We start from the raw sequence: 26,897 nt of genomic DNA on the forward strand, positions 1-26,897 counted from the left end.
TTAAGGTTCATGTGAATGTTAAAGTATGAACCGGAATCGGTAGTTAACCAGCGGTTCCGGTCCGGTTCGAACTGGATGCACAAAAAAATTGTAGCTTAAAATTTTTATAAAAAAATTTATATCACTTGATTTAATTGTGGTTGATTTGATTTATGGTGAAGAGAAGTACAATGGTACATAAGTTATAAAAAGTGGTGAAAAAAATACACATTTTTTTACTTAATTTATACAAAAAATGGTACATTAATAGTTGATTTATATTAAAAAAAAAATACTTTCAAGTGTATAAAAAAAAAAAGAGTGTAACGGATAGTTTTTGATATGATAGGTGTTATTTTTTTTTTTGGTAAATAAATTTTATTCTTTTTTTAATCATTTATTTATTTATTTACTGTAATTTACTAAATTATCCAAAAATATAGTTGTTATTTTTTTGTTATAAGGGATAATTTGATAAACTAATAAATAAGAAACATGTATAAATATGATGAGTTGATGATTTTTTATTTCGCAACCAATTATATCATAACTCTTCTCTTATTCTCAATCAATATTCTCTCAAATTTCCATAGTTCATTATTTTTTCTATTGCTTTATTTTCCTTAATATTGGAATTATCTATTGTTTATTTTTTATTTTCTTACATCCAATTCCAAATTCTTTTTCTAATCTCAATTTTTTCCATCTCAATTTTTTCCATTCATTTTTTTCCATTCATAAATTTACTTCATTTGATTTTTTTAATAATTTTCTTAGTATTTGAAAATAATAATTTCCAACTCATTTCATTAATTTTATATTCCATTTATAGTTTTCTATATTAGTGAATTAGCAAAATTTGTAAATTTAATGTAATAACAGTTCTAAGTTAGTTAATAGAAGTTTTTTTTTAAAAAAAATTTATAATATTTTATTTAGTTAATAAAATTTAAACTTTTAAAATTATTATTTATTTATGAATTCAGAATCAAAATTTTATTATTTTTTTAAAAAATTTGCGTAATGCCAGAACCGAATCGGAACCGTAATTTGAACCGTCGGTTCGTTGGAACAGTGCCGGAACCGTAGGTTCAAGGGTTGGTTCCGATTCAAAATTTTAAACATCTCGAACCGGCGGTTCAGCGAACCGGAACCGGCAGTTCACCGAACCGGCCATGCCTACGACTTATAATTAAACTCACTTATTTTTGAGCTCGTATATATTGGCCATGTCTTTTAATTATAAAATCAAATTCTTCCAAAGTTTTTGAAGTTAATAAATTAGTTGCTGATTTAATATAATAATATTTCACATTGTTTAATTTTTTTTTTTTTTTTGTTTTGAAAGATAAAATGGAAATTTAAATTAGACTGTATCAACTCTTATAACATTAAAAATAAAATCGAGAGGGACATGACCCCACTCTCGTAGATCGAATATAGGCCTGAGTTGCAAGCAAATGCGTAACACTATTCGTTGATCATCTAACACACTTCAGCTAACACACGAGATAGAACATTTAAAAAGTTATTCAAGATGACATTACAATCACAGAAAATCACATTGTTTAAATTAAACATGCTTTTATTTGCAGTTTAAGAGATGATAAAATGCAGAGGAATTGGTGAAACCAAATAAAAAAATATGAGGCTTTGTAGGGTGGGCATGACCCAAAATGAATTTAGCAAATCAGAAGGAAGAACAATTGCAATTAAGTTGTTAATAAAATTTAATTCATTCCATTGAGTGGGTGGTTCCTATGATGTAGAATGGAGGCAACCATAAATCAATCCAACTGGAAAGCAAAATAAAAATAGAAATCAGAGAGTTCAATACTTTATATGTTTTAGGTTCAGTATAGATATATATAAATAGATATTAGTATTTTGTAGAAGGAAAATATTCAAGAATTTCAAAGTTGTATTTATCTGTTTAGAGAAAATAATTTTTAAAAAGATATATATCTCAATTAAAATATAGAAAAATGAAGACAATAATGAAAAAATCCAAAATTTTCTAAAAGCAGGAAAAATTGAATGTTGAAAAAATAGAGCGCCACGTCAACATTTTTAAAATATTTTTTGCTTCAAGATTATATATATATATATATATATATATATATATATATATATATATATATATATATATATATATATATATATATATCTTAAATACGATTAGTATTTAATCTGAGTTCACTCCATATAAATACGATTAGTATTTATATACGATTTTTTACAACCTTTTTTACAACATAAAACTTTGTGCTTTTGTTGGTATTCTTAAGGAACCTGAATCTAAACCAATTATTCAGACTTTAGTAAAACCTAGGTATTCTACCTCGGATATTCCTAGTAAAATGAAAGGTGTTGATTATAGTTCTCACATTCCACAGGCAGTTTATAACCCTGTAGATAACTATGTTAATCAACAATCTAATTTAGTAAATTCATCACCTGAATCACCAACAGCTTCGGCTATAACTGAAAATATTAGTGATATAAATAGAGAATTGAATGTTCTTAATAAAGAAGAAATTGAAAAAGATTTAATAAAAAAAATATCTAAAATTAAAAATTTAATAAAAATGAAAAAGATATTAAAAAATTATACTTTTGAAGAATTAAAACATGAATATTTAGAATATAAACTAAATGAACAAACTGATATTAAATTCTTTGATTGGTATGCATTGATTAAAGAACAATCTGATAAAAGTTTAAATCCTATTACAATTAGAGATAAAAGACCAGAATTCATTGTAAATAATCAAACAATAAAAAGTGATTTTCCACCTAAAACCATTAGTAAATTAAAACATCAAGATAATGAGATTATATGTGCACCTTATAAAGTTGCTAGAGAAAATGATGTGAATAGTAAAATAATTGAACAAAATAACTTTAGTAATGCAAGTTTAATTTGTTTAAATTCCAAATTAAAACGTATAGAACATTTACTAGAAGATAAACCTTTGGTTACAGAAAACATCAACGGTAAAGAAACTGTAAAAAGTCACATGTTTAAACCTTATCAAATTTCTTAGTCTAGTAAAAATGAATTTGTAAACAAATTAAAAGACCAATTAAGTAAACTTGAGGTCCATTCAGCAACTACTCCACAAGTAGCTCAGGATACTTCTCAAGCATCAAGAAATATAAATAATTTAGAAGAAGCTTCTAATTCTGACATTAGTGAACCTGAGTCAGAAGATATAAAACAATTTGAATTAAATCCTATAAATCATCATAGAGAAATAATAAATAGAGCACCAGATTTAGGTATAATTGATAAACCCAATACTATAAACCAATTTAAATATAATGCTTCCACTATTTATGAATGGAACATAGATGGTCTAAGTGAATATAATATATTAAGTCTTTTGCAACAAATGACAATGGCTGCAAATGCTTATAAAACACAGTCAATTATTTCTGATAAAGCTATAGCAGAAATTCTCATTGCTGGCTTTACAAGACAACTTAAAGGCTGGTGGGATTATCATCTCACTGACAAACAACATGAAGATATATTAAATGCAATTAAAATTGATGAAGATGAACAACCTATATATGATGAAAATGGTGATGTCATCCAAGATGCAGTGTCATCTTTAATCCTCACTATTTCATTACATTTTATAGGAGATCCATCTCATATAAAAGATAAAACTGCAGAATTACTTAGTAATCTAAAATGTAAATATTTAAGTGATTTCCAAAATTATAAAACTACTTTTCTCACTAGATTAATGATAAGGGAAGATTCAAACTAAGCTTTTTGGAAAGAAAAGTTTTTGGCAGGACTACCTTATTTTTTGAGTGAAAAAATTAGGAATTCTATAAAACAACAATTTGGTAATCCAATTCCTTATAGTAAATTAACGTATGGACAATTAGTTAGTATAATTCAAAAAGAAGGATTACAAATATGTCATGACTTAAAACTGCAAAGAACAATCAAAAATGAAATGCTTAAAACCAAAAAAGAATTAGGATATTTTTGTAAACAGTTTGATTATAGCATAACATCTTCTCAAAGATGTGATGGCCAGTGTTCCAGGACACATAAACCTAAAAAACACTATACACATAAGTATAATAAACATTATAAAAGAAACTATAGGTCTACACCCAGTAAAGACAAATTTTATCACAAAGGAACATCTAAACCTCATAAACAATCTAAAAGGAAGCAACCATTTAAATCTTCAAATAAAACTTCTTATAAAGATTTAACTTGTTATAATTGTGGTAAAAAAGGACATAATCTAAATTTTGCAAATTTAATAAAAAATTAAATGAATTAAATTTAGATGAAGAAGTAATTAATAAAATTTATGAACTCTATATTGATTCTGATACTTCAGAATCGGAAAGTATAGAAAGTGACAATCAAATTGATGAATTAGGAACAACAACTAGTTCATCTGAGAAATCTTTAAATGTATTAACTAAAGAACAATATACTCTTTTAGACTCAGTAAGTAAGCTAGAAGATCAAGAATTAAAAGCTCAAATACTTAGACAACTAATTAAAAGTTTTGAAGAAAAACCAATAAAAGAGGACATCACTCCTAAAATTCAAACTAATACTTATGATTTAACAACTATCCTAAATAAAAATAAACAGAAAAAGATAGATGTAGAAGATGTCAATAAAGATTTATACAAAGAAATTAAGACATTAAAAAATGAAGTTAAAGAATTAAAAAAGGGATTTCAATTGCATGATAAATTATTAAAATTATTAGAATCCCAATTAGTGTCTAGTTCTTCTGAAGAAGAACAAGACCCTATTATAAAAGCAGACATAAATCAATTAAATGAAGACATTGATGGTAATTTCCTCAATTTATTGCAAGAGATAACTTCTAGGAAGTATTTAGTAAAAATAAATCTTCAAATAAATGATTTTGTTATAGATGCAATTGCACTGTTTGACACCGGTGCAGATTTAAATTGTATAAAATCTGACATTGTACCTAAAAGATATTGGTCTAAAACAAATGAAAAGTTAAGTGCTGCAAATAAATCTAAACTTGAAATTATAGGCAAAACAGATGCACAAATAATAAATCAAGGTTTGGAAATTAACACAGTCTTCTTGCTATCACCCCAAATAAATTATATGGTAATATTAGGAACTCCTTTTATAAACCTAATAACACCATACTCAGTTAAAGAAGATTGTATTAAATTTAAAATAAGAAATCATAAAATCTATTTAGAATTCACAGAAAAACCTAAAAAGAAATAATTAAATTTACTAAAAGCTCATTCAATTAAAATACTAGAAATTAACTCTTTGATAAAATCTAAAGAAGAAGATGTAAGAGATAAAACAAATAATGCCCATTTAAACAGAATTAAACTATCTTTAGAAACTGGAGAAATACAAAATAAAATCAAAACATTAAAAGAAGACTTGGGCCTCCATTGCATCTTCCTCATCTTCCAACTATTCTACCAGTGATAGTAATGATGGAGACAGCATTACATCCGTTATCAAAATCAAAAGTAAAGACAGATAAGAAGATAAATCTAAAACAAAGTTAAATATAATGCTTCCACTATTTATGAATGGAACATAGATGGTCTAAGTGAATATAATATATTAAGTCTTTTGCAACAAATGACAATGGCTGCAAATGCTTATAAAACACAGTCAATTATTTCTGATAAAGCTATAGCAGAAATTCTCATTGCTGGCTTTACAGGACAACTTAAAGGCTGGTGGGATTATTATCTCACTGACAAACAACATGAAGATATATTAAATTCAATTAAAATTGATGAAGATGAACATTAAATAAGATAACGTTTTAAAACACTCCGTAAACTTTCGAAAGCTACTCTATGTCGACATATCATGCACTATTTGTCTGCCACTGTCAATGTAAAACGGTCCTATTTCAATTATAAACCGGGTTCCTTTTTCACTTACAAATCGGAGATGACGATAAAGAAGTGAAATTTTAAAAAATAAAAATAAAAAGATAAAGAAATTAATATTACCTTGTTGGCATTAGGAACCAGTTCTCGCAGAGCTTTCACTCTCTCTGCAATTCTCTCACTTCGTAACTGTCCAACAAATAATAATAATATTAATAATAATATTAACAATGATGTGAAGATTCAAATGGAACTAGCTAATAAGGCAAAATTCAGCCTCTCTCTCTCCAATCCAACCTTCTTTGACTCTTATTTGCTTTCAATTTTAGGGTTAATTTCTATAAATTCTCTCAAGTTCACTTCTCTTTCTGTGTTTGTTCCTAAAGTCAAAAGGAAATATCTTTATAAATTTGCGTATATAATAACTCTTGTTCTTATTCTTCTTATTTATATCCCTAGAACAAGAAACTTCCTCTCCAATTTTTCATTGTTTTGTTGCTTGTATAGATAATAAACTATAACATAGTGTTGCGTTTCCTGGGTTTTCACCCATCAAGATCCAATTTGATCTTAGAAAAAATTGTGGCTCCTTATTAAAAAGAGAGAATCTTTGATAAACTTTGTGTGTTTCGGACGAAAATTCGATCTAAGTGAACAATTTGCTTGATTTGGGTTCTTTTGGGTTTGTGATCTAATCCAAAACCATGGTCGTTTCAACAATAGCTTTATAGTGAGGCCACCTAGAGATGATTCTCATTAATAAAATTTAATTCATTCCATTGAGTGGGTGGTTCCTATGATGTAGAATGGAGGCAACCATAAATCAATCCAACTGGAAAGCAAAATAAAAATAGAAATCAGAGAGTTCAATACTTTATATGTTTTAGGTTCAGTATAGATATATATAAATAGATATTAGTATTTTGTAGAAGGAAAATATTCAAAAATTTCAAAGTTGTATTTATCTGTTTAGAGAAAATAATTTTTAAAAAGATATATATCTCAATTAAAATATAGAAAAATGAAGACAATAATGAAAAAATCCAAAATTTTCTAAAAGCAGGAAAAATTGAATGTTTAAAAAATAGAGCGCCACGTCAACATTTTTAAAATATTTTTTGCTTCAAGATTATATATATATATATATATATTAGTTTTGGATTTCACTTGCTCTAGCAAAGGCCTAGTTCCATGAAAGTACTTGTTGAGGAAGAAGAACAATCCTTAATTGAAGCAAAGAGAAGAAAAAAAGAAGAAAGTCTTTGAAAAAAAAAAAAAAGAAAAGATATCTAACAATCTTTTGTGTTTAATCCTCATTTTCGCTGGTTGCTCAGGTTTAGACTCAATTGATTTGGATTAAAGTATGATTATATTCAGTGACGGAAGGACCGAACATCAAGGGTGACTCCTCAGTAATTTTTTTTTTAATAATTCAACTCTAAATTTCTAAAAATTTTCAATTTTATTCCTTAAAATATAATACTTTTTAATTTAGCGCTTCCTAACTTTTGAAAAAAAAAAAATTTTTGTCCCCTTTGTCTTCAATCCTGGCTCCACCACTGACTATATCCATCGCTTTTGTTTGTTACAGTTTTGAGATCGCTTTTTTGTTCTTCAAGTATGATTTAATTGAAGGGAAATCAACATTGGATATCTTTTTGTTTGTAATCTATTGCAAAACCAGCAAAGAAGTGAAGTTAACATCAATTTTTCATTTTTATCTTCAAAAATTTTGCTAAAGAGTTGTAAATTACGTGCAATTTGCATAGACCCTCAGAGACTTTTAAAAGTATTAAGACTCTGCAGGTGAGAATGGCTTGATTGAAGACTTGTTCAAGTCTTTGTTTGCCCCCAATCCTAAACTCCTTGATAAGTTAGCCATTAGAGTCCCAACAAAAAGACTTGCACAAGTCTATGGCAGGCTTTTTTGACGGCTCATATTTTCTCCAATCATAAATATTAATGAATGTTGATATTTCAAGCCTTCAAAATTTTCCATTTCTGAAATGTGAAACGCTCTCGTCAAGGTGTGACATGGTCTATGACACGAGAATATAGTTTGTTTAATATCAAAATTAAACGGATTAAGGTTGAGTTTAAATAAGTTCGTGTGATAAACGAGTGATCCACATATGACACAAGTTTTAAGCAGATCGTGCTACAAATTGACTTATCTAATCTGTCTAACTATTTATTTTAAGATAAAAATGTAATTTATATTTATATATAGAGAGAGGGTTATGTGGGCTATACGTATTATAATTGTCGTGTTTTGATCCGTATATGATCCATTTAATTAAATTTGATTGACTTTTTTGACTCATATATGAGCTATTTAATTAAACGGGTTACACGTATTGTGTTCATGTTACTTGTTTAATTTTTGTGTCGTACTTATGTTTAAATATTTGACACGATTATTAAGCAGGTCGTATTTATATTGACCCTAATCGTATCACGTGTTAGGAGGGTTCGTGTCCAACCCGACATGCCAACCTATTTTCACACCCCCTAGCCACATTTTAGTTTCCACGTGGATCATAAGCTAAATTATTGGGAGTCAAACAATTATCAATTTTGTAACTTTAGTAATACCAGTATTAAGAATTTGCACGTTAAAACTCATTGTTCCTACTCGTTTTTTATTTTTTCTAAACATAGTTTATTGATTTTTCTATAATATAATAAAAATGATAATAAATTATTGAATAAAAAAATAAGTATATTAATTAGGTGTTTTTAGTCAATATTTTATTGTAAATATTATAATATATATGTAGACAAAATGAATGAATATTGAAAAAAAAAATCAAAATTGAATGACAAAATAAAACTTTATGATTGAAACGATATGGAAAGTAAAAATAATCATAACTCAAGTAAAGTAATATCTTTAAAATTAAAAAGTAAAATGATAGAAGAAAAGTTTTTGACATATAATAATAAACTCTATAGCCAAGAAAAATACAATTATTATGGTGATTTTTTCTATAAGTATTAAACATTTATATTGGTAGTCTATAGTAAATTAGTATTTTAATAAAATTCCTAATTGAGTTATATTATCATTCATAAATTATTCATAATTAAGATATTACTCATACATCTTATCTTCAACTATTTGAAGTACAATAATAAATTTAAATAATAAGTACTGATTTTTAATTGTTTTAGTCAAATTATTTTTATTATTTTTTAGAATAATTATTTTATTAATAGTTTTATTTGAACTATTTTAAATTATTGAGTAATTTAAATTAATATAAAATAAATTTATATAGTTTTCTATCAATTGAGTTAAAATATTTTGACATATACTTCGTGCTTCTTAACTGAATCTTCAACTTTATTTGATAATTGATTTTTATTTAAGGTCAGGTTATAAAAAAAATTTTCGGTTTTCTATTTTATATTTCCTAGTTTTATATGTTTAATTGAATATTAGTAACCAATCTAATTAAAAATTATTATATAATTTTAATCAACCAATGAAATTAAAAGTTCTCTAATTAGAATTGGACTAGATTACATTAATGATATTGTTAATCAATCAATAAAACGCAAATAAAATTTACAATTCCTTTACATATAAAAAATTATGATTTACTATTATATTATATTTTGAATATTGAAATTTCTATGATTACCTTTCTTCTATCGAAATACTTGAAATTAAAAAAATAAAAAATAAAAGATATTATTTTAACAAATATTAATCTTATAATCCTAATAAAATATAAAATAAAAGGAGGAAGAAAAGGGAAAAAGATACAAAACAGATAATCAATTTATGGTTATAACTTTAGCGACAGGTAAAAATTCCATTGCTAAACTATTTGTGTATCCATTTCCCAACTCTTAGCAACGGAAGAAGAAGGAAATTCTGTTAATTAATAAAAATCAATTCAGGTTATAACTTCACAAACGGAAAAGTATTCTGTTTCTAACTTGTTTGTAGAAACCCATGAAACAAACAAGATTTGTTAATTAATTAAAATAATTTGATTAAGGAAACTGTCACGACCCATTTTCATGGATCGGACCGGCACTAGGACCTGGGTGGGCCTAAGGCCCTCGAAGCCCGTAGTAAGCCTGTATTACTTAAACTCGCATTCTATTCACAATTGTGGATTCAGGCCCAATAATTTATCTTACAAACATATCCAAGTACAATTCATATATTAAATGTCTATACTCTTATTTATTCATTTACAACCCAGTTGGAATACAATTGCGAAACTCTACTCCATAATTCGCTATCCTTTGCATTTACACATTCAATAATTATTACTCTTACCGATCCGTATCTCGTTCATTTGTTTGGACTCCAGGATTCTTCTTTCCATCTATTACCTAGGGAGGTTGGAGGGGGGGAGGGGGTGAGTACTAGACTCAGTGAGCAGGATTAGATAATCCTCTCACCCCACACAATCATACAAATGCTAAAATATATATATATATATATATATATATATATATATATATATATATATATATTTTTTTATGTGGTCACCCGTTTAGTTATATGATCATGCAGTTTGGCACACAAATGGCAATACAACAGCAATCACAGTTATTATCACCTTCATTTAATCACATCACGTGGAAATTAGTCAGTGGAGTCACCGAAACCCGATGAGCCGTCCTCACACATGGCCCATCCACTCACATGTGCACCAGGGAGCCAATCCCCCATTCTGGCTGACCGGTATAATCCTCACACGACCGGTCCTCTCATTATTTTTCCATTCTCTTTTCTCTCTCTTTTTTTTATACCGACAGGCAGCATCCCGGTCGTCTCCCTCAAATCTAGATCATCAGGCGCACACAACAGGAGGCCACCCTGCGGGCAGAGATCAAATCTAGATCATCAGGTGCGCCCAAAGAGGCTACTCTGCGGTTTCCATATCATACAAAACAGAACAGAACAGTAGGTGCACACGGGGGCGCCGATCTCCCATTTACCCGGCTAACAGAAATCAGAATCAAGATCCATATAGCAGTAACAGAATATAACAGAAATCAGAATCAGGATCCGTATAACAGATACAGTCTCACAAACCCATGGTGACGCACTTCATCCCAATTCCACACAAACAAGGAACAGCAATATCACATCACAAGTAATCAAGCAATATTTAATGTCAACACATAGTGCATCACAATATGGCAATAATGCATGATAATATTTAGCCGTGAATGCATGAATGCAGGCGGATGAGGCGAATTATCTAACACTACTCACAGTTCTTTATTGTCCTCTAAAGGACTATCTCTAGTACTGCATCCTTCCAGCTTTTGTCTCACCATCCTGGAACTCATAAACATCTAGAAAGAAAATTCTGTGTAAGAATCCTAACTCCATAAATATACTTTGCATTCATTTATTACTTTTTGAGGCTCTATAACTTAATTCTATACATATATATTTATATGTATCGTTCTTTTACTTATTTTATTATTCTAATTTATAATTGATAATAAAGCATTCTAATTATTTAGTAAGTAATATTTTTATAGTAATAATAACAATGATAATAATAATAATATTCCTACTACTAATAATAATAATAATACCTAAAGTTTTAGTCGTTACTACTTATTAAGAATATAACTCATTGAATTCCTCTTTTATTGAAAATTCGGCAGCATTTCCTCTATAAACGGGACTATCCAAATTATCATATATTTCACAAATTCACACACAGCCCATCCATCGGGCAGATTCATAACAACTGATCCCATCCGCCATAACCATCATTCATCCGTTAATTCAATTTACACAGTTCATTATAATTAATTGTTCTACAACTATTTATTTGTTAATAAAATTCCTAAAATTTATTATTAGCTAGGAATTTATCTTTCAGTACCAACCTTATAGTTAATAATTAATATTCATGAAATATATCTAACAATATCTAATTTAATCTATTTAAATACTTAATTAAATTCTTTAATTAATTAATTCGGGATTTATTCAAAAATTGCGAATTAAGCTTTAGAGTGTACCGATTGAAAATCGGATTTGATTTCCGTGATCCGCGCGAAGAGGAGAACATTCTGCCTTTGAAGTCCTCGCCGGCCGGTCCGCCGCCGTCGCCGCCGTGCACGGTGCCCGGCAAATGCCAAACAGCCTAGAAATTTGCAACGTATACACCAAAATGTTCGAAATCTCATAGGGACTCTGGATCTGTGTTCAAATTGAACTGAATGTGCCTTATTTGGCCGAAAGTTGCTTCGGCAGTGGCTTCGGCAGTTCTGTCATCCAAGTTTCATCGCCGGAATTGATGCAGGGAAAACGTCAAGCAAGTGAGGCGGAGTCAATTGAGTCCCTCAATTACACGTGAAGCCGTCGTAAACGGCGTGGGCTTCGCCGGAATCGTAGCTGCGTCGCTAAGAGGGAAAGGAGACAACGTTCACGCTAGTCGAGGTCCGATCGAAGCGTGGGAACTCCACAAAGTGGATCAGCGTCGCCAGGGGAGTCGATCGCTGCCTCCTCTACATCGGATGGTGGTCGGAAATGAGGAGAGGGAGGAGCGGCGTCACTGCTCCTTGTGTGCGCGAAGAAGATTAATAATCATAATAGTAGATGTTTAAGATAATTAATTCACGTGGTAACCACACTCATATTTATATATTTAAAATACATTAATAGTTAGGGCTCTAAATTCGTTCTTGAAAATTTCTACAGGTTCTCAACCCGATAATTCCGATAATGTGTTTTGGGCTTGAGCCCAACTTGCAGATTAGGCCCAGATTGTAATTGCTCAGTATTTATAGCCCATACGTTCCCAAATTCAGATTTTTGATTTATTAAAAATTTAAAAGTTCGTCCTCGAATTGAATATAGTGGGAAAGAATAAGAATGGACGCAGGGGGAAATTTAAAGTCACAAGAAATTGCTTCCAATACCAAGGAGACAGCTCAAAAGCGAAAATACAAATCGAGGAAAGGCAGCGAGTGGGGTATTCTGATTGTACTTCTACCGCCAATTATCATATTTCGAATAAAATTTCATTCAATCTATATAGTACCACCTAGCTGAAGCTTATAAGAAACTTTATTACCGAAATCTCCAATACTATTATCGAGCAGTTACTGAAATCTTTAGAAAATCGTTCTTTAAATATCTTTCAATTAACCGAGTCTAGCAATAAATGCGTAATAGTATTAATAATTTCATTTGAAAATTAACTTTTATTACACATTCGTTTATGAAAACCAAATATCATATTTACAAAAGCAAAACACTGTGAAATTCAATTTATTTATAAGAAGAATTGATTCATTTAATTTTCATATGTTATGATCGAATCATTTGCTAATCAAGGTTGAAAAATTGTTATTTTAATCCAAAATTTTTAAGGAAATTCTCTTGTAATTTTCGTTGTTTTCTAGTATCGCAAGACGATTCGAGCTCACCCTAGTCGTTCTGTTTATACAAGTTCTATTTTTCTTATAATATTTCTATCGTCCATTAGTGCAATGATTTCAATTAGCTCATTTACTAAGAACATCCCTGCACTATTAGTTATCTTACTCTATATGGATCTTCACACTTCCTATTTAACCGACCGTCCCTCCGTCTAATGCTTATTTCTTAAATTATCTTAACATTTATCATTAGAAGTTGACTTTTATAATGACCTCTAATTTCACTTAGGTTGCTTATTGATTCATCCGAAGGATATTGAAGCATACTTATTAAATATTCCTTCCACTCAGTTTCTTTATACTACGAATCATGATTTTTCATGGCTCATCCGATCACTATCGTTTCACCTAATATTTATTAGTTCAGTAACAGTTCTCAAGTTCTAACCTAACACTGTCTTACAATTTCGACATCACACCACTTAAGTAGACATCAATAACTTACTTTCTTTCGCCCAACTCTGTGTAAATAATTTATTCGTTTCCTTATGAAATTTTAATTTATACCCTAATGGTGAAATAATAGCAAGGCCCTAATTCATATTTTTAATACATAAGCTAATTATTTAATTTTCCATTCAAGTTTTAAAATATAGTATCAATTTATCTATCTTCTCTTTTATTCTTTAGTCTAGCAAGGTATTTATGACTTCCTTAAATTTATCCATTTCATCTTATCATTTCTAGTTTCTCAGGTTAGCACATTGCCCCCTGGTGTTATTATCTACACGTCGACTTAGTTCATATCTTTCATCCCTTCGCTGGCATAAATTTTTATCAATTACCTAACCATTCGCTTCACTAAATTCTTTTGTTCTCTTTTCTGTACGGATTTACATTTTATTAATTTTTAATATTTATCGAAGACCCCAGAAAAATTAATTGCCACATGTTTAAATTGTATTTTATTAATATATCTTTAACTTCAAAACATCCCCTAGAGTTGACTGTTTCTCTTATGATCTAGCAACTACCCAAAAGTTTAAATTTAAATATCACGTCTCTCTAGTTCTAATTTGTCACAAGTCATTATAGTTTAAAAGGCATAGTACTAAAAATTTCAGTTCTTACCGTATCTATCTCTAAGTTTTATTGATTTGTGTTTCTTATTCTTGAGAAAATTTCTACCTCATTAGATTCATTTGTACTAATAGTCTACAATACTAGCTATCACATGTGAATTTCATCGAATGTGTCTACTAACTAAGGACTTTTGAGCAATTTAAAAGTCCTCATTTACTAATATATCCACTATACATTGTTTCACCGATATAAATTATTAGATTAATCGTTTATTTAGAAATTTAACTAATGAGTTAACAACTATAGCTTAGATTGACCATCTTATGGGTAACTGGCTATTTAAAAACTTTCAAAATAGTTTTTCCTTTCCACTTTTAAAAACATCGGCATGTCACTCACACAAAACCTTGAAATTTCTTTTAATAGAAATTTGCATTTACTTTTATTTCATTTCAAACCCAATCTCAATCGTGGTATAAAAATATTTTCATGAAGTTTGAAAATCAATACTCATTGTACTTTCTAAAACCTTTTGCTATTTAATAAAAATGAATTGACTATCTCCACGAGGACAATCTAAGTCATCTAGTTCAAAGTCTACTATTTCATATTTCATCCCAAGAACATTCTAACCTCCATCATTACTGTTCCTTTTGCTGTTACTAGTCTATCAAGTAAATTGATCCACACTTTAAAATTTGTTCCAAAATTTACCTTTATTATTATTTTATTATTATTATTTATTTTTTTTATTGATTTATTATTTATTATTTATTATTTATATTTATATTATGATTTTATTATTATTATTATTATTATTATTATTGTTTTGTATACATGTTTCTTACAGCTGAACTTTACTTCTTTCCCGATTTGTTTCTGATTATTTATTCTAGTATTTCACAGTAGATAAATTAACTGACCGTATTATCATCATCAACCTTTATATATATATATATATATATATATATATATATATATATATATATATATATATATATATTTACTATTTAACATCCCCTAGTTTTTTTTTTTTTCTTTCTTTTATCTTCCATATCTTTTTAGTGTACCCAATCTCATTTAAGTCTTATCCGTAAAAGAGTTTAATGATGGGCACATGAATTTATGACGTAAAACCATCATTCTATCTTATTCTGATTTTTCAATCTCTACTTAATTATTATAAATTGTGTTTGACCTTTATCCTTTTTCAAGTGTTATTAAATCTTTATTTCATTCTATTTAGCACCTCGATCTAACTTTGTACTTAATTCTTTAACGCAGATTTTATACAATTTTTTTTTTTTATTTACTTAGATTCATAAACAGTATTAGCCCTTTAAGTATCTTACATGTGCTAGGAACTTAATTATATAATGTCTAATAAATTTATTACAAACTAGACTTTCACCTTATTAATTTTTTTGATTATACCAACTATCCCTTAATTACACATTAGTTCCATAAGTCTATTATCGATTCAATCTAATTGCTCATTTTATTATCATAGATTCATAATTATTTCATGGTTTATCATTTCTTCTATTAACTATTAGTCAATCTTTTCCAGATTAATCAAATTTTAACTTCACAACTTTTACCCAATTATTCTCTAACCACTTTTGATTCTATATTAAAACACCCAAAATCTTACCCTTCATACTAATTGTGCAAAGAAATTTTTACCCACTTCTTTATTATATTCAGTTATTCTGCCTCACCTCAATATGACCTATCCAGTTAAAAATGATTTCTTCTTATTTAATTACATAATTAATTTACCTTTGTCTTTTATTTTACTTTAATTACGCTATTTAAATTCTATATGTTGAGATTCATTTCAATCCATACTTTTATTGTACTTCGACACAATTTATCATTTCTACGTCTTACTGTATTTTATTATTCCAATAAATCTCTATTCTCCTTAATATTATACTTGAGCAATTTACAAATGTTCGCTTTTTTACATTAACATTCATGAGTTTCACCTTGGTAAATTTAGGATTTCTTATCTAGTATGATTATTTGTCCTAGATCCTACTTTTCTAACACTTAATTTAATTTTAATTATAATTTCCACTTTTTTTTTTCCTAACAGTAACATTTTAGAATTTGATTTCTATATTAATTGACATTATCATTCAAATTCATATTCCATACCATTCATTATTAATTGATCATTATTGATTTCTGTAAGCCTAATTTAGTCCTCGGGATAGACAATATTATAAAATAAATCAATCATGCAATCATTGTGAATAATTTAAAATTCTAAAATCAAATAAATTTTTGACATGCCGACAGAACAATCAAACCAAACAAGTAATTGCAATTTCAAAACAATTTCCAATAAGCAAATAATAAAACTTTTTTCTCAAACCAAAGTTCAAATAAACCCATTTAAATAATTTTTGAAGCAGTGTCTCTTGTCGAATCATGGTGTACTGGGTGATCAGGCCATTACACCAATTTCCAACTGATCTTCTGCTTCAAAATGGATGGAGGGGATTTAGCAAAACTCAAAATATTTATTGTATAAACATCAGTTACCCAGACCCTTTTACAACTCACTATTATTTATGCACCTTTTATTCTCATACTAAGTTTCATATAGATTTCCTTCCATCCTTGTGCACGATGCGTCCACCGGCACTAAAATGGAATTCAATCCAGATTACACCTCCTTTGTTGGTTACGGCCGATCCCAACATAGGAGCTCTATGTTTAATTTCCTATGTTCCGCAATTGATTCCTACGGCCCAACTTATGCTCTGATACCAACTTTGTCACGACCCATTTTCATGGACCGGACCGGCACTAGGACCTGGGTGGGCCTAAGGCCCCCGAAGCCCGTAGTAAGCCTGTATTACTTAAACTCACATTCTATTCACAATTGTGGATTCAGGCCCAATAATTTATCTTACAAACATATCCAAGTACAATTCATATATTAAATGTCTATACTCTATTTATTCATTTACAACCCAGTTGGAATACAATTGCGGAACTCTACTCCATAATTCGCTATCCTTTGCATTTACACATTCAATAATTATTACTCCTACCGATCCGTATCCCGTTCATTTGTTTAAACTCCAGGATTCTTCTTTCCATCTATTACCTGGGGAGGTTGGAGGGGGGGGTGAGTACTAGACTCAGTGAGCAGGATTAGATAACCCTCTCACCCCACACACTCATACAAATGCTAAAATATATATATATATATATATATATATATATATATATTTTTTTTTTTTTTTATGTGGTCACCCGTTTAGTTATATGATCATGCAGTTTGGCACACAAATGGCAATACAACAGCAATCACAGTTATTATCACCTTCATATAATCACATCACGTGGAAATTAGTCAGTGGAGTCACCGAAACCCGATGAGCCGTCCTCACACATGGCCCATCCACTCACATGTGCACCAGGGAGCCAATCCTCCATTCTGGCTGACCGGTATAATCCTCACACGACCGGTCCTCTTATTATTTTTCCATTCTCTTTTCTCTCTCTCTCTCTCTTTTTTATACCGATAGGCGGCATCCCGGTCGTCTCCCTCAAATCTAGATCATCAGGCACACACAACAGGAGGCCACCCTGCGGGCAGCGATCAAATCTAGATCATCAGGTGCGCCCAAAGAGGCTACTCTGCGGTTTCCATATCATACAGAACAGAACAGAACAGTAGGTGCACACGGGGGCGCCGATCTCCCATTTACCCGGCTAACAGAAATCAGAATCAAGATCCATATAGCAGTAACAGAATATAACAGAAATCAGAATCAGGATCCGTATAACAGATACAGTCTCACAAACCCATGGTGACCCACTTCATCCCAATTCCACACAAACAAGGAACAGCAATATCACATCACAAATAATCAAGCAATATTTAATGTCAACACATAGTGCATCACAATATGGCAATAATGCATGATAATATTTAGCCGTGAATGCATGAATGCAGGCGGATGAGGCGAATTATCTAACACTACTCACAGTTCTTTATTGTCCTCTAAAGGACTATCTCTAGTACTGCATCCTTCCAGCTTTTGTCTCACCATCCTGGAACTCATAAACATCTAGAAAGAAAATTCTGTGTAAGAATCCTAACTCCATAAATATACTTTGCATTCATTTATTACTTTTTGAGGCTCTATAACTTAATTCTATACATATATATTTATATGTATCGTTCTTTTACTTATTTTATTATTCTAATTTATAACTGATAATAAAGCATTCTAATTATTTAGTAAGTAATATTTTTATAGTAATAATAACAATGATAATAATAATAATATTCCTACTACTAATAATAATAATAATACCTAAAGTTTTAGTCGTTACTACTTATTAAGAATATAACTCATTGAATTCCTCTTTTATTGAAAATTCGGCAGCATTTCCTCTATAAACGGGACTATCCAAATTATCATATATTTCACAAATTCACACACAGCCCATCCATCGGGCAGATTCATAACAACTGATCTCATCCGCCATAACCATCATTCATCCGTTAATTCAATTTACACAGTCCATTATAATTAATTGTTCTACAACTATTTATTTGTTAATAAAATTCCTAAAATTTATTATTAGCTAGGAATTTATCTTTCAGTACCAACCTTATAGTTAATAATTAATATTCATGAAATATATCTAACAATATCTAATTTAATCTATTTAAATACTTAATTAAATTCTTTAATTAATTAATTCGGGATTTATTCAAAAATTGCGAATTAAGCTTTAGAGTGTACCGATTGAAAATCGGATTTGATTTCCATCATCCGCGCGAAGAGGAGAACATTCTGCCTTTGAAGTCCTCGCCGGAGTCTCGCCGCCGGTCGCCGGACCGCCGCCGTCGTCGCCGTGCACGGTGGCCGGCAAATGCCAAACAGCCCAGAAATTTGCAACGTATACACCAAAATGTTCGAAATCTCATAGGGACTCCGGATCTGTGTTCAAATTGAACTGAATGTGCCTTATTTGGCCGAAAGTTGCTTCGGCAGTGGCGAAGCCACTGCCATTCATGGCAGTTCTGTCATCCAAGTTTCATCGCCGGAATTGATGCAGGGAAAACGTCAAGCAAGTAAGGCGGAGTCAATTGAGTCCATCAGTTACACGTGAAGCCGTCGTAAACGGCGTGGGCTTCGCCGGAATCGTAGCTGCGTCGCTAAGAGGGAAAGGAGACAACGTTCACGCCAGTCGAGGTCCGATCGAAGCGTGGGAACTCCACAAAGTGGATCAGCGTCGCCAGGGGAGTCGATCGCCGCCTCCTCTACATCGGATGGTGGTCGGAAATGAGGAGAGGGAGGAGCGGCGTCGCTGCTCCTTGTGTGCGCGAAGAAGAAGAAGAAGAAGAGAGGAAAAGAAAAAGAAAGAGAAAGACGGTTCTAGAGAAGTTTGGGCCATTCCGGTTCGATTCGAATCGGTTTGGTCCAAATCAATCATTTGGCCCGATTTTGCTTGATTTACGGGGTTTACACATCCAGTTTAGTTTATTTTTTATTGTTTTATTTAGGTCCTATAACATTTCTTCAATTTACTTAATTTTAAGATTAATAATCATAATAGTAGATGTTTAAGATAATTAATTCACGTGGTAACCACACTCATATTTATATATTTAAAATACATTAATAGTTAGGGCTCCAAATTCGTTCTTGAAAATTTCTACAGGTTCTCAACCCGATAATTCCGATAATGTGTTTTGGGCTTGAGTCCAACTTGCAGATTAGGCCCAGATTGTAATTGCTCAGTACTTATAGTCCATACGTTCCCAAATTCAGATTTTTAATTTATTAAAAATTTAAAAGTTTTGAAAATAAAAATTCAGGGTATTACAGAAACTAATATAAGTAATCCAATTAAAAATTATTATATAATTTTAATCAATCAATAAAATTAAATTTTTTCTAATTAGAAAGGATTAAATTATTTTTAATGATATTTTTAATCAACCAATAAAATATCAATAAAATTAACAATTTTCTAATTAGAATAAGACTAAATTATCCTTAATAATGTTTTTAATCAATTATTAAAATTAAAAATATGTAAGTGTACGTACCACAAAAAGAAGATATGATTGCAAACTCAATAATTTTAAATTGATAAAAGCTTTATATAATAATTCTTAATACAAAAGTAATAAATTCTTGATAGTCAAAAGTAATTAAAACTAAACATATATATATAGTATTATGATATAACGAAATCTTAATTAGAATGATATTAATGGACAAATTCCTAATTAGAATAAGATTGAATTTATAATATTAAATTGGATAATTTAACATTAATGATATTAAATTCCTAATCAGCCAATAAAATTAAAGTATTAATTGGATAATTTTCTATTTAGAATTAGATTAAACTTCATAATAGAATTTAGATTCAAATAGAAAATTAACATAACTAATCAAAGTTAAACTACTTTTATTTTTCAACAAACAAAATAAAATTTTCATCATTAGAATATGACTAAATTATCCTTGATGATATTTTTAATTAACCAATTAAATCAAAAGTTCATAGGGGCATTTTAGGAACTCAATGTTATCCATTCGTATTTTTATACAGATTAGCAACAGAATTTTTATCCATTGCTAAAGTAAATTAACTAACATTTTGCATATATTAATTGTCAAGAGAATACAAATTTCAATTAACTAATACAAACCATATTCACAAAAGTCAATGAGTTTATTCTAATGTTTTTCAAATTAATGAATTTATTTATTCAAAAGTAAGTTATCTTTATTTTTTCAACCAATAAATTAAAATTCTTAAAGTTTTATGTTCTTACCATATATATCTTATATAATATATAATTTTATCCAATAGAATTTATATTTAAATAGAAAATATATATCCTTAATAATTAAATTAGCTTTATTTTTTAACCTATAATTTATCAATTTAAAAAAAATTAATTCAAATATAATCAATTTAATAAATAAAAAAAATCTAAACTCCAGAGAATTTTCGCTTATACTAAATATAGAAAAATATAAATTTATATTTAAATTATATAGAATTCATTTAGACCAAATAAGATTCATATAAAATCGTTAATATTTCATAGGACCTATGAATAATCACAAAAATTTTAATTTTTACATGTTTGGCCAAATAAGAAAATCATTATATGATATTATAAAGAAATTTTGCTTCACATCTTTAATCAAGTGGCTTTACTTAATAAAATAAGTTATAACTTTTGAAACTAATTTTAGGTAGTTGAGAATACACGATCACTTTAATTTAAAATTACACCGAATTAAATCAAAATTAAAGTGAATTTTCAAAGTGAAAATAGCCTCCAATTAAATATAACTCAAAATATAATTAGTTCAATTGGTTTTACATGCACTTTTAGGTTGGTCAATTTAAACCTTTCACTAAAAATAAAAACTGAATAAAAAAAAATTCAATTTATCTGTGCAAACTAAAAATCAACCGAAATCAGTTTTACCCGATATTTTAATATCCTTAAAATTAGAAAAAATCCCTAAAATTACAAAGGGCTATAAATTCTCTTTTGTTGAAGAAATCTTAGACCATTAATTAATATAATATTTAATTAATTAATGTAATAATAATATTTTTGAACATATTGAATAACTCCAACTAAGTGCAAAATTGACAAAGTATATTGTAGAATTATTTTCTACTTACCATTCTCTTTCTCTCTCTATTCTTAGTTATCTGATATGAGATAAATGGTTTAAACGTGTATATATATTTCACACAAATATATTCAAGGAAAGATTAAAAGCAATATCAAATTTCACATAAACTATTAAATCAATTAAATATTTATTATTCTTATTATTGTATAAGATTTTTTTACCTTTATTGCCATAATCCAATTATTTCTAAGAGTATTATAAAGGAAAAATATCACATATTCTTTTTTATAATAAAAAAATATTAGGTAACTATTTTATATCTTGGAGAATCGTCTATAAGAAAAAGAAAGTGAAGGAAAATATTAATTAAATATTCTCATATACACCACTTTATCATTTATTATTTTTTCCATAGAAAGAACTAAAAAAATTAAATAACAGAATATTTATATGTAATATAATTTCAAAAATTTATATTATAAAACTTATTCTACTTGAAAATTTATTTTTAAAAAATATATCAAATCAAATCATACAAACATAAAGAAAAAAGAGTATCAATAAAAAAATACATTTTTTCTATGTTTATCTCTCTCCTAAATAAAATACTTTAAATTATATTTAAAATGAAATCAAATAAATAATAAATTCAAAAAATAAAATATAAAAATTTCAAATGTCTTATTTATCATATATATTTATTAAAAAATAAATTATATCCAATCAACTGTAATTTTTTAATTAGCCATCATTAAGAGTATTTTAGAACATTTTAAATTTTATTAAGGGTGATATAAGTAATCGCATTATTCCTCCTCATTCCCACTTTTATATATAATATAAATTATATATATAGTTAAATCTAATTATTAAATTGTGTCTTTGCTATAAATGGAACAATTTAATTTCGTCCATTGCAATTTCTTTGGATAGCATAATTAGTAGCATCATAGAAGCAACTAGTTAAGTTAATAAGTCAACATTTGTTTTGTTAGAATTTCAAAAAATAAAAAAAAAGAGAGAAAAATGTTAGTTTTTGACTTTTTGTTACAAATTTACAATTATATCAGTTAGTTAATTTGAATTTTATTTCAAGTGACAAATCAAGTCTGACTTTAAAATTACATATATAGACACACAGAAAAAAGAAGAGAAAAACAGCAAAAAAAAAAAAAAAGAAAAGAAAAGAGAGGAAATTATAGCTTAAAAAATTGAAAAGAGCTTTGTTGTAGATGTTCCAAGTAGCGCATTTGATTCTGGCGCAACAGAAGAGATCTCTTCTTTCCACTTCGCATGCAAATGCACCATCTGCTTATTCATCATTTTATTTACCTAACAAATTCCAAAGTTCATCATGAAATAAAAATCTTGTTAATTAGATCTGAAGATAGATATTAAAACTTACCTTCAGAAAGCAATTCCATTCACTAATTTCTTCTTCTTCTTCTTTGGTAAGATATGCAGGTGTTGTTGATACTTCTTTTCAGCCTTGGATGTCCTTCACCTTCAATCAGCTTCACCAACCAAGCAGGTTTTCTTGTTCTGAACACAAGGTATCCCATTGCGAGACCAAACACTGCTCCAAATGCATATCCCGTGAAAACAGATTTCCATCCAAATCCATTTTCATCAGAGTTTGAATCTTCTTCGCCTGATGGGGTCGTGACTCGTTGCCTTTCACCAGAATTACAAGCCTTTTGCAGTGGAAATCCACACAGTCTTGTGTTTCCTTCATACGAGCTATTATCAAATGTGTTGAACTGAGGGCCTGTAGGTATGGATCCTTCAAGTTGATTATGCGAAACACGAAATACTTCGAGGGATGTCAAAGTTGCCAATTGGATCGGAATCCTTCCAGTAAGATTATTTGAAGAGAGGTCTAAAGTTTCCAGATTGGTCAAATTTCCTATTGATGGTTCAATATTGCCTGTGAGATGATTATGGGACATGTTGAGCTGCTTAAGTGCTTTAAGCTTTCCAATTGACTTGGGAATTTTTCCTGTGAAGTTATTACCTGACAAATTAATGGTTGTTAAAAGAGTTTGGATTTTCACCAACTCAATTTCCAATCCTTTCAATATCAAGCTCACAGAATAATCATAAGAGGAGTAGTTTTGTGATCCCATGTATGTCATATTCTGATCAACATTGATCATTGCATCGAAATTATTGAAATAATATGAAGGCAAAGGTCCGCTGAAATTGTTGTTGGAGAGGTCCAAAATCCGTAGCTTGGGAAACAGATAGTTGGCAATGGAGTGGCTTTTCACCAAACCATGGAGTCTATTGGATCGTAGCTGTAGAATCTGCAACTTTTGAAGAGTTTGTAGAAAATAAGGGAATGTGTCCTCTATCTCATTGTTGCCCAAATCTAAAATTTCCAATTCTTTACAATTGGAAATAGACGTTGGGATTTTCCCTTGCAGTTGGTTGCCCTTGAAATTCAAATATTTCACGTTACTGCCTTCTGAAAATACTTGAGGGAGAACTCCATTAAAGTTGTTCACACCCAGATGTAATACTGAAAGGCTACTGCTGAAGTTTCCCAAACATTGTGGAATGGGACCACTGAAATTGTTACTCGACAGGTCGAGGATTCCGAGTGATTTTAACTCACAAACTGCAGAAGGAATTTCTCCTGTTAATTTCTCATTTAATGAAAGAATGAGAACCATCAAGTCCACCTGATTGAAAATTGAGCTTGGAACTGTGCCAGACAACTTGTTATGACTCAGATCAACAAGTTCTAATGTATTATTATGTTTGAATTGACATACTTGACCAGTGAGCAAGTTATTAGACAAACTTAAGTACACAAGGCTGGAGAGCCTGCAAATATCTGAAGGAATTGGACCACTAAAATTATTGTATGAAAGGTACAAAAATCGGAGTTGGTTACATTTTCCAATGAAGGATGGAATTGGACCATTGATATTGTTGCTTTCCATAAGTAAATAGGACAGCTGGCTAAGGTTTCCAAATGAGGGAGGAATTGGGCCACTAAAATTATTGTATGAAAGGTCCAAGGAATAGAGTTTCTCAAGTTTTCCAATTGAGGATGGAATTTGACCAGTGAAATTATTACCTCTAAGTTCCAATACAACGAGTTTGGATAGATTACCAAACAATTCAAGATTAGACCCTATAAAATTGCAACTATTGAGTTGCAGTACTTGCAACAACTTCAGATTCTTGAAGAATTCATTTTTTAAATAAACCGGAATTTTAGTCGAAGAAAGTGACAAGTAGCTGAGTGAGATACTCCAATTTGATATAAAAGTGGAGCTAGTGAGACCTTCATTCGATGATAAATCAAGGACTTCAAGATTTGGAAGCTGAATTATATTATTTGGAAATTTTCCTCTTAATCCAGAATATGAAAGTGTGAGAGATGACAAAGAAGAAGATAAATTGATAAATGAATTAGGTGAAGCCAAAGAGAGGTTTGTACTCCTCAAGTCCAAATCTTGCAACTTGGTAGAGTTTCCAACAAGCTTATTAAAGCTAGTAGTTGTTTGTATTGAAAGACTGTTCTCGGAAAGATCAAGAGAAATCAAATTAGACAGTTTACCGATTTCTAATGGAATTTGACCAACGAAATTATTAGACGATAGGTCTAACTCAGTGAGTTTTGATAAATTACCAAACAATGCAAGATTAGACCCTATGAAATTGCAATTTTCAAATTGCAGTGATTCCAAAAAATTTAGATTTTTGAAAAATTCATTTTCTAAATATACTGGAATTTTAGTCCCAGAAAGAGACAAATGGTAGAGTGAAAGACTCCAATTTGATGTTGGAAAAGAGCCATTGAGGCCTTCATTGTACGCTAAGTCTAAGACTTCGAGATGTGAAAGCTGAACTAAACTGTCTGGAAATTTCCCTCTCAACCCAGAAGATGAGAGTCTGAGGGATAACAAAGAAGTAGATAAATTGCTAAAGGAATTAGGAGAAACGAAAGACAGGTCTGTATAGCTTAGGTCCAATTCTTGCAATTTGGTTAAGTTTCGAATAAGCTTGTCAAAAGTAGCAGTTGTTTCTAATGTCAAACCAAAGTTAAGGGAAAGATCAAGAGAAACCAAATTGGATACCTGACCGATTTCTAATGGAATTTGGCTATCAAAGTTTGAATAATTTAGATTAAGGTGTGTCAAGCTCAACAAATGGCCAATTTGAGACGGAATTATGGAGCCTCTGAAATTATTGCTAGAGAGATCTAGTCTTTGAAGATGATGAAGAGCAAAAAGAGAATTATTAGAATGAAAGTTACCGTAAAGCATACTGCTAGAAAGGTTAAGCCCAATCACATAGCTAGTATTAAAGTCACAGCTGACACCATCCCAAAAGAAGCAACTATCCGTGCCCTCTTTCCATGAATCTGTCTTGGGATAAGAATTAATAAAAGGATGATAACTCCCGTTAATGGAGAAGGAGTTTTTGAATTGGAGCAAGGCATTGCTTTGATCAAGCCGGCAAACTACATTTGAGAAAGGGGAATTTGTAATATTTGAAGAAAGAGATTGAAAATGGAAGTGAAATAGAAGGAGGCAGAGAAATTGAAAATGCCACAGTAAGCAACCAAAACCCATGTTCTGTGTTTGCCAAATTTAATTATGATCAATTTCAGCATATATCACTCCCTATTTATAAACCACATGATTCCCTATTTGTTTGAATCATGATAATGTTCTCTCTCCTTTTTTTTAATTATTTTAAAACATTCGCTCTTTAATTTCTACCACTGTAATTCTATTCTATTTTTATTGTTATTATAATTTACACTATACTTTGTTTTATAATTTCTTTTAATAATTAGAATACTTTACTCTAATTATTTTTAACAAAAGTGGATTATATAGATCGGTGGAGTTGAAATCTCATGATTGATGATGAATAATTAAGAAA

General features: G+C 29.5%; 1 protein-coding gene and 2 long non-coding RNA genes across 3 annotated transcripts; all 3 read right to left on the reverse strand.

Moving 5' to 3' along the window:
* Positions 1–10,022: 10,022 nt before the first annotated feature.
* On the reverse strand, positions 10,023–15,283 carry LOC149495859 (uncharacterized). Its single transcript, XR_016321488.1, has 2 exons — positions 11,890–15,283; positions 10,023–11,205 (listed from the first exon to the last, which is right to left on the reverse strand). It is a non-coding gene; the product is annotated as an uncharacterized LOC149495859 (long non-coding RNA).
* A 2,281-nt stretch (positions 15,284–17,564) lies between these two features.
* LOC149495860 (uncharacterized) lies at positions 17,565–19,718 on the reverse strand. The gene is made up of 2 exons (XR_016321106.1): positions 19,116–19,718; positions 17,565–18,431 (listed from the first exon to the last, which is right to left on the reverse strand). It is a non-coding gene; the product is annotated as an uncharacterized LOC149495860 (long non-coding RNA).
* A 3,353-nt stretch (positions 19,719–23,071) lies between these two features.
* On the reverse strand, positions 23,072–26,583 carry LOC119370490 (uncharacterized). The gene is made up of 2 exons (XM_089722425.1): positions 23,398–26,583; positions 23,072–23,324 (listed from the first exon to the last, which is right to left on the reverse strand). Exon 1 carries the CDS (start codon positions 26,579–26,581, stop codon positions 23,420–23,422), a length of 3,162 nt encoding a protein of 1,053 aa, XP_089578551.1. The 5' UTR covers positions 26,582–26,583; the 3' UTR covers positions 23,072–23,324; positions 23,398–23,419.
* Positions 26,584–26,897: the final 314 nt, after the last annotated feature.

This window comes from Jatropha curcas, chromosome 6, assembly GCF_041381405.1.
Source record: "Jatropha curcas cultivar XTBG-Jc1 chromosome 6, XTBG_Jcur_1.0, whole genome shotgun sequence".
NCBI classification, from domain to species: Eukaryota; Viridiplantae; Streptophyta; class Magnoliopsida; order Malpighiales; family Euphorbiaceae; genus Jatropha; species Jatropha curcas.